Genomic DNA, 9,525 nt, shown 5'->3' on the forward strand with positions numbered 1-9,525 from the left:
ACACTTAATTTCAAAAGTCACAAATTGTAAAAATTTGAATAAGGCACTGAAATTTTGAATGAATGCCAACACACTTTTCAGATTTAGGACTGTAAGAAACACAATTTTAACACAGATTTCAATTTCAATAATTTTTGAATGATTAGAAGTCTCAATCCAAGCGATCACTAGACCAACTTTGAATTTAATTTTGAAGGTGTTAAAATTGATAAAATCAGCCAAAATTATGGATTTTAGCAGAACAATACAGTAAGATCTAGCTCCCGAAATTTTGGAAAAAATGTCGGGGACGATGGCGCTCGGGGTGCACACGGTCCTCGCAACATTTTTCCAAATTTTTAGAGATGAAAGATATTGTGATTTTGTTGCGGAATCCAAAGTTACAACCGATTTGGAGGTGTTTTGATTAGAGAAATTATCAGTCAAAGGTTGAATCAAGAAGGTTTTCAAAAATTAGGGTTTTGACACTTAACCACTTAATTTTTAGAATTAAAGCACAAATATGAATTGACAATTTGCAATAGAAGGGTAGATCTGAAACAAGCATTAACAATTAAACATTTCACAAGTTTAATTACTAAAAAGAAAATTTTAGGGTTTTTTATGCAATCAACCTCTAAAATTTGCAAAAGATCAAACATGGAAATATAATTAGGAAAGCAAAATTTTCAGATCTAACCATGAATAATCAGAATGAGGATGTTCACGTCGGGTTCACCAAAATGTAAAGCAGAAAAATCGAACCCTAGTTGTTCTCCCCTCCCCAACTCCGAGGAGAGAGAAGGGAGAGTCACTAGGGTTGATGGTTTTCACTTAGGAGAGACTTTACATTCAAAAGAGGGGTTGAAACCCACAAGATCCAATCCCACATAATGCAAGATTGGATTCTAAATGAGTTTCAAGGGTTAAGACATCAAGGATACCCTCTTTTGTAAAGAAATGTAGAATGATTGAACTAGGAATGCATGTAAAGTAGGAAAGATTCGCTTGTAAACAGAGATAGGGCTATGGGATGAAGCTGCGAACCTGGAATTAGCAGTAAAATGTCGAGACAGTGCTGTTCTACAAATTTGAGCGAAATTTGACGGGACGATGGCGCCCGGCGTGCACACGGTCCTCCGAAAAATCCGCAAAACGAAGGTGGATCTGTTCGTCTCTGCACAAGGATTCCAGATCTTCAATTACAGCCGCGTACCTGCAACCTACACACAGAAAAGAGAGGACGATTGGGGGGTTAGGGATGAGGGGTTTGCCTTTAGGTCAAACCCCGGTTTTGGAATTAACTAAGAAATGAGAATGCTGTAAATGTAAATGTTTGTAATGTAAACAAGTACTGATACCTTGTTGTAAGAATGTTTGTATTCTTACATGCGAAGGTGTAATGTATGTAGTATGTTGTATGTTGTATGTGATCTCCTCTTCAATGGTTGAATCCTTGTCTTGAATCCAACACTTGGCCTTGAATGGAGACTTAGAGTGATCAATTGCTTGAAGGAATGCTTGAATGCTTGAATGCTTGAATGCTTGAATGCTTGAATATCGTTTCCGCCTTTTTTCCATCTTACCAAAATGGGAGAGGAAATGTGGTTTATATACTTGTCAATTAGGGTTGAAAGACTGATTTTCCCGACCTTAGGCCGACTAGGAAATGTTATTTTCCAATTTGCAAACATAAAGACCCAAGACCCAAAAGAGACTGGGCCCAAAAATAGGGCTAGGGACCAGGGTGCTGGGCGCCATGGTCCTGGGGGACTAGGGCGCTGGGTGCCCTAGTCCTGAAGGACCAGGGCGCTAGGCGCCATGGTCCCACCTCCAGGGGCAGCAGGGTGCAAGGAGGATCAGGCCAGGGTGCTGAGAAATGCAATTTTTGGTGTCATGAACAAGTTTCGGGGCCTCCATTCAGGTTCCGTGTTGCATCACCATCGTGAAGACCCAAATGCAGTCGAAATTGCAAGTGTCACAATTTTAGGACGCTACAAAACTGTATTCACCAACCACATCAACTGCAACCACAAGGACCTGAGAAGATAGGAGTGCAACATCCATAAAGTAGAGACATTACCTCTAGAATCACAAGACCAAATTAAAAAATGCGAAGGAATGCAGAGCTTTCATACATTTTTATGTTAGTCTTCCAATGAATACACTCATTATAATTTTTTATGCTAACTCTCTATTACAAAAATAATGTCATTCTAAATAAACATCAACTATGTTACTAATAGAGTTGACATTTTAGGACATAATAATTGTTGCATGAATTTAATATCAGTGAAACAAAATTAGTGAAAGATGTTTTGCATCTCATTGGTTATTGGAATAAAATAATGAAAATTTGATAATAATAGATTTTAGACAATATGAAAGATTGTTACTAGAGTTAGCTTAGACCAATCACTCATAATGCTTATTTTCACAATTTGAATCCAGCCAACTTAAACAACATCTATCTAACACTATGAATAAACATTTGACAATATTTATTAATAAATTGTAATTTAAACTATGCTTTATTTTAAATTTTAAAATATGACACATTAAAAATATGTTGTAATAATGTCCTACATGGTCACTAGGGAATGCCATCCAATTTTGTGCAACATATAAATATCACGATTACAAATCAAGAAGTCAATAAGCCTTACCATACCCAATACTTCCTTCATCTATTAAAAATCTATAACATCATTCCTAAATGTGATAATTCATTATTTACTAGAATCCAATACATCTTGTAAGACTTTCTCTAGCTTCAGTCTTTAGGTGTGAAGAACAAAGACTTGATCTTGTATTTTGCTATGGTGTAGGCTAAAGCCAACCTAATTCCACTTGATTCTTTGTTATGAACATGTGGTCACCATTGATCAAGACCATTACTAGTTGAGGTTAAACTCTATGCATAGAATAATGAGAAGGATAAGTAGTGCAACGAATAAAGTCAACAATAGGATGCTCAAGGATGTCATGGATAAGATGAAAGAAAATGATAAATTATATTTAATTAAATTTTATATTATAAGAGACTTTTATAATATATTTGTGAGAAGATGAAATGGTTTATAGATAATGGTATTAGGTTGATTTTTATTCAAGTCTAGGTAGGTATTAATTATGAAATTTTCTTATATTTTTATGTCAACCATTTGATATGCTCCTTACATTTATCTTGGATGACTCCTTTTTATAGAATAACGTCATTTTCATCACATCAATATTATAAGTGGAGTTGACATTTGATGGCATAATAATTATTGTACAAAAAAAAAAATTTGTGAAACAAAAGTAATAAAAGATTTGCATCCCATTTATTATTGAAATGAAACCACTATCTTAAACATCATTTATTCAAGACTACATTAGAAATTAAAAATTATGTGATTTTTAGAATTTTAATTTATTAATAAAAAACAAAAATTATTAATTCTATTCCAGATAGCCACCCAATCTACGCCTTCGATAATTTCTTCGCAGATCACTTTACAATTTGGTTATTTGGTATCTCCATCATCGACTCGCTCCAAGAGAGACGAAACGTTTCACCTATCACAACCCCAAGCCTACCTTCATTCTGGTTTGATAGCTCTCTGATTTTTTTTTATTTCACTTTACCTCCATGGCATCTACTTCTACCCCTGCTGATCAACCAGATAGAGAGTCTGCAAACACATCACAAGGAACTGCACCCTCTTCATCGACATCTGTAATAATACCATCACCCACATGTCTCTGGTCATCCTGCTTTGACTGGGTTTCTTCCTTTATTCCTTGGCGTTCAGGTCAATCCAATTCCATGCCGTCTACTTCCATCCCCGATCGTATACAGGAGAATGAGGTTATGGGTGCATCTGAAGGAATCGCACCATATGCATCTACGTCTACCAGTGATTGTATACCAGAGAATGAGGTTATGGATGTTCCTGAGAGAATCTCAATATATGTATCTACTTCTACCACTGATTGTATATCAGAGAATAAGGTTACGGGTGCTTTTCATGGAATTGCACCATCTATATCTACTTCTGCCTCAACACTCATGCAAAAGACGTGCTACGACGTGTTCATCAATCATCGTGGAGCAGATGTCAAACACACGCTAGCTAGCAGTATCTATAATATCCTCAAGAATATGAAGCTGATGGTTTTTCTGGATTCAGAGGAGTTGGAATATGGCGATTTCTTTCCGACCACGCTGGAAGCAGCAATGCGCAGTGCCCCGCTTCATATAGCAATTTTTTCTGAGAATTATGCAAAATCGTCCTGGTGTTTGGCAGAATTGTCATATATGCTTAAAGTTGGCGCTAAAATTATTCCTGTTTTCTATCATGTAGAGCCGACAGATCTCAGATGGGTAGCTCAAGGGAAAGGAGTGTATGCTAAGGCATTTAAGGGGCACGAGCAGAAGGGAAGATACAGCCTGGAACAACTTCAGGAGTGGAAGAGGGCACTCTACAACATCTCATTCTACAACGGCCAAATCATTAGAACTAATGAGTAAGCACTACACATTCGGTTATCTATCTTCAAAAATAAGCATTCTTTCTCTCATGTATGCATTTAACTTTGGCATACTCACCTGTTAGTATTTTGATTTTTTAATGTTTTTGTTTGTCCAGTGATGAGATGAGGCTGCTAAAGAATATTGTGAATTGTGCTTTGAAACAAATAACGAACGTGCCATTGGTGGTTGCAAAACATCCAGTCGGTCTGAAAGAAATAGTGCAAGATTTTGAGGTGAATACACTCCAGTCTGCTCAGGGTGATCAACTTGTACAAATTGTGGGAATTTGTGGCATGGGTGGTTCTGGGAAAACTACCCTCGCAAAAGAGTTGTACAATAAAATATCTTCTTCGATGGTGGGGTCCAGTATTGTGTTTGAAGTTCGAGATGCTGCAGCCAAAGGTTTGTTGCATGAGAAACAAAAAAAACTTCTCAACAATCTTGGGATCAAAGGCAAAGCATTTGACAATATTGAGGAAGGTATGGGAAATCTTTCAAGATGTTTAACGTCTGTCAGAGTGTTGATTGTTCTTGATGATGTGGATAATGGGGAGCAATTGGATGCTTTGTTGCCTGCAAAAGACAATCTAGAAAGAGGTAGTATCATCATTGTTACCACACGGGCATATGACGTTCTTAAATGTTGGGGCATCTCTTCTGTATATAAAATGAGACCATTAAGTCTATTATATGCAACGCAGCTTTTTTGTTGGCATGCCTTTTTACAATCTTTTCCCCCTGATGGATTTGAGAAGCTTGTAAAAAGGTTTTTAAAGGCTTGTCAAGGATTACCTCTTTCTCTTAAGGTATCCGGAGGACAGCTGTATGGAGAGTCCCGCAAAGAATATTGGGAGTCTTTGCTACATAATATCTCAAGGATATTGCCTCATGATATAAAAAAGAAACTTAAAGTAAGTTACGATGGCCTTAGTTGTGAAGAGAAACAGATGTTTCTCGATAGTGCATGTTTCTTCATTGGAGAAAAGAGTAGTTTGGCAATTCAAATATGGAATGGATTGGGATGGAGTGGTTTGTATAGTTGGGAAAAACTCTTAAATAAGTGTTTGGTTGAAATTGACAATAGAAATTGCATTAAAATGCATGACCACTTAAGAGATTTGGGTAGAGAAATTGCAAATAAAGACTCACCCTATCGACTTTGGCTTCCACAGCAGATTATTGATGTTGAAAAATATGAAGAGGTATAAAATATTTTCTTTTATTGCCTCACTAGACAGAAGTGAGGTTACTCATATTACCTTTGTTATGTGCTTAATCAAGGCAAAGCGAACATTTTTGTTTATACATGAATATGGCCACTAAATTTTTATTATTTTAACCCTTAAATAGTTGCCTTGGAAGACAATCTTTCTAGCTACCCCTATTTTACAATCAAAAGGGATAAACAAATTAGCTATTTACTCAAATAGCATGTGTTTAAACAACAAACAAATTTATTTTGGTCTTAGTAGCGGCTGTATTAGATCTATTTTATAGTTTTTGATTTTGTGTTTTCGTCCATTCCAGAATAGAATCCGCATTCAAGGGATAATGGCGACCTCAACTCAAATACGGTGGAGTTATTATACGGTTTGTTTGAACTGTGTGTTTTGTCGTTCTGCTTCCTTATGGTAATTTTAATTGTTTTTGTAAGTTTGTAGATTTATTTTTTTATTTCATTCTCTTTTTCAGGAAGATGAGACCTTTCCAGCAATGGTCGAAAAAGTCGGTGAGATTGATGACTCCCACATTTCCTGCTCAAACGGAAACCTCATGGTTAACACAAATAGAGGAATTTGGTCACTCGCACCCTCTTTAGTTGGACTAAAAATTTTTGTTACAAGTGGGAATTATTTTAATCAAGTGATCGGTCAAGTATCAGGAGAATTGATCTGGCTTCGCTGGTTCCAAATAGGACAGCGAAATCTTCCATCAGGTCTTGTATGGAAGAAATTGAGGGTTTTAGAGCTCTACGAAGATTGGATCTCTTCTGCGGAACATCACATAGAAGAGCTGTGGCGGGAGACTGAGAGTGAGGTAAGCATCGTCCGTTTGGCTTGGTTTATATCTATACTTCAATCCTCTCAGTACTGTTGTACTTAAAAATGTGCTGCAGGCTCCTATGCAGTTAAGAGAGTTGCGTGTTTCTGGATGCTACAAGTTCCAACGGTTTCCAAAGTCAATAGGGCGTCTCAATCATCTGGAAAAGATAGTAATCATAAAGGGCTACAATGATACGACTCTGCCAGATGAATTTTGTCTTCTCCCATCTCTGGAACACCTAGTGTTATATCAGTGTGAAATGCTATCATCACTGCCCAGCAATTTCGGTAATTTGAGAAATCTAAGGCATCTAAATTTATCCTGTTGCGCCAAGTTGAGGAGGTTTCCGGATTCTTTTAAGAGTCTAATGCTCTTGGAATATCTCAATTTAGAGCAGTGTAGTCAACTCACATTCACGTTAGATGACTTAAACATTCTGGAAAACATGACAAATCTTGGGTTCTTAAGTGTTTCTAAGTGCAAGCAATTGAAAGAGTTGCCTTTCCACATTACAAATCAGGTGTTCTTAAGAGAGCTCTATTTAGAGGGTACCAGTTTGAGGAAGCTGCCAGTTAACATCTGTGAGCTCAGCGGGTTGAGAAAGATCAGGATAGGGAGCCTATTGTTGACAAGCTTGCCGACCTCTCTTGCAGATTTGTCTTTCTTGACGGATCTTTCAATTGAAGGTTGTCCTCAGCTGGAACGTTTGCCTGACTCTCTAGGAGGTTTGTCTTCTTTGACAAATCTTTCAATTCAAGGATGTTCGGAGGTGGAATATCTACCTGACTCTCTTAAAGATTTGTCTTCCTTAACGAATCTTTCAATTTCTCGTTGTCATAAGTTGGAATGTCTACCTGCGTCTCTTGGAAATCTTACTTCCTTAATGTATCTTTCAATTCAAAATTGTCTCAAGCTGGAACGTCTTCCTGACTCTCTTGAAGGTTTGTCTTCCTTGACGCATCTTTCAATTTATAGCTGTCCTAAGCTCGGCTGTCTGCCTGACTCTCTAGGGCATCTTAATCTGTTAAAGAGTTTGAATTTAGTAAATTCAGGAGTGAAATCTCTATCAAAATCAATTAGACAACTGAATAATCTTGAAATTTTTGAGATAGAAAATTGCCCAATCAGCGATTTGGATTTTCGGACGGGGTCATTACCTGTTGCCTTCAACAACTTGAGGTTTATACATCTACAAGGAACAGAAGTTTACACCATTTCAATTTCTGAAGACTGTTGTCCCCGCTTGAAGGATCTCAGGATTTGTTATTGTCAGCATTTAAAGGAGATCGAAGCACTGCCAAGGACAGTTGAGTCAATATATTTGAAAAAATGTGAAAAGCTGGAGAGCATTCCTAATTTTGAACAATTAATCTCCCTCAGACGATTTAGTCTAAGAGGCTGCTACCGAATAAAGAAAATTGAAGGTATCGAAAATTGTAAAAGTTTGAAAGGCTTGACAGTAGACAACTGCTGGGAGGTGCCTTGTATAGAAAGCTTGAAACACATGGAGAAATTAAGGCAGGTTAATCTCAGAGCAAACAAGGGATCAGCTATTGTTGGGTGCATTCAAACCATACAGGTAATACTAGAATTAAAATTTCTAATTATTTTCATCTGACTGTGCATTGACTCAATATTGTGTTAAAAACGTGCAAAAATGGCCAGATGAAATACAAATATGTATGCGCGCAGTCCCGGATGCATCCTCACTTATAGACTCCGTTCTCTTTCAGAATTTCCTTGTCGTTGAGTCCTTCTCTGACCAGAAAATTCAATCCAGGCCAAAACTGGTGCACAAGTGTCCCTCCGATGGTCATGCCTTTCTGTTCTGTTTTGTTATAGTTTGTGTTTCTTCAAAAATGAGACTGAGGATGCACGGTCGTGACAGCCGGGGTGAGGTCTCTAACCGTCTATCCAAGCTTGAAAAGGGTAGATGGGTATGGATTGGTGTCTTCTCACAACGTTCCATGGACTTTCTCTTCCCTAGCGATGAGTTGTCGATAGATGGAGGAGACTGCAGAGAGGACGACCGAGTGGAGAAAGGTTGGGTCGTGAGGGGGCAAGAGCAAACACTACTGGAGGCATTTCGCTGCATGTTACCGCTTTTACAGAGTTGAAATGCAAATTTGTCCTCGTGTATTTACAGCGACTCAATTATTGAAATTTTGTAGGTAGTAACTTATAGCTAATTATAGCCAAATTCTATGGGCAACTTGATAGTTGATGTTTGTGTTAAATTTCAATTATGCATATTAATATATTGGTAAATTTTGTATTTCTCAAATTCTTATGTGGATATTTCTTATCATTTTGTAGAGCAATTTACTTGTCAAGTGTTCTACATAAAAATGTATTTTCAAGTCACATAGTAAAAAATGATGCCAGGTCAGCATGCTTTTTTTGGAAGGTGCATAAAATGATCCGCAAAAAGATAAGATCAATAGTTGTGTACTAAGTCATGTTTAATGGTGCACTGGTGTGGCATAACATAATTGGTAGCTTTATGAAATTTAGGAGAATTTTTTTCTATATAAGTATTGACATGACACTTTTAGTGCACCACTATAGGACCCATTTTGTCCACTTATACTACAACATGTATTGGAACCCTCTCCACTATGGTCCTTCCCGCCTAGTATGTATTAAAATTATATTTAAGATTGTTTTTAAAATATTTAATACTATAAACCAACTTAAATTTTGTATTGGTTATTTTATTTTATATAAATTTATTTGGATAATTAAAAAAATATATTTCAAACTTGAATTTTATGTGTGAATTGAATTCAATTTAATAAAAAAGAGGATCAAGATGTATTGTTCTATAAATCTACTTGCACATTATTACAATACTTGTAATCTAATCAGTGCACCTACAACATTCTACCTAAAGAGAGCCTCAAACATGAGGGAAAAAGACATGGCTGGATGATTTTCATGATTACATTTTAACCCCCTCTGTTGTGCATGTGAAATACTTAAAG

General features: G+C 36.8%; 1 protein-coding gene across 1 annotated transcript; it reads left to right on the forward strand.

Annotated features, from left to right (window-relative positions):
* Positions 1 to 3,613: 3,613 nt before the first annotated feature.
* On the forward strand, positions 3,614 to 8,658 carry LOC131053827 (disease resistance protein RPV1-like). Its single transcript, XM_059217576.1, has 6 exons — positions 3,614 to 4,491; positions 4,614 to 5,700; positions 6,026 to 6,088; positions 6,191 to 6,535; positions 6,615 to 8,120; positions 8,275 to 8,658. Exons 1-6 carry the CDS (start codon positions 3,614 to 3,616, stop codon positions 8,656 to 8,658), a joined length of 4,263 nt encoding a protein of 1,420 aa, XP_059073559.1.
* Positions 8,659 to 9,525: the final 867 nt, after the last annotated feature.

Source organism: Cryptomeria japonica, chromosome 3 (assembly GCF_030272615.1).
Source record: "Cryptomeria japonica chromosome 3, Sugi_1.0, whole genome shotgun sequence".
NCBI classification, from domain to species: Eukaryota; Viridiplantae; Streptophyta; class Pinopsida; order Cupressales; family Cupressaceae; genus Cryptomeria; species Cryptomeria japonica.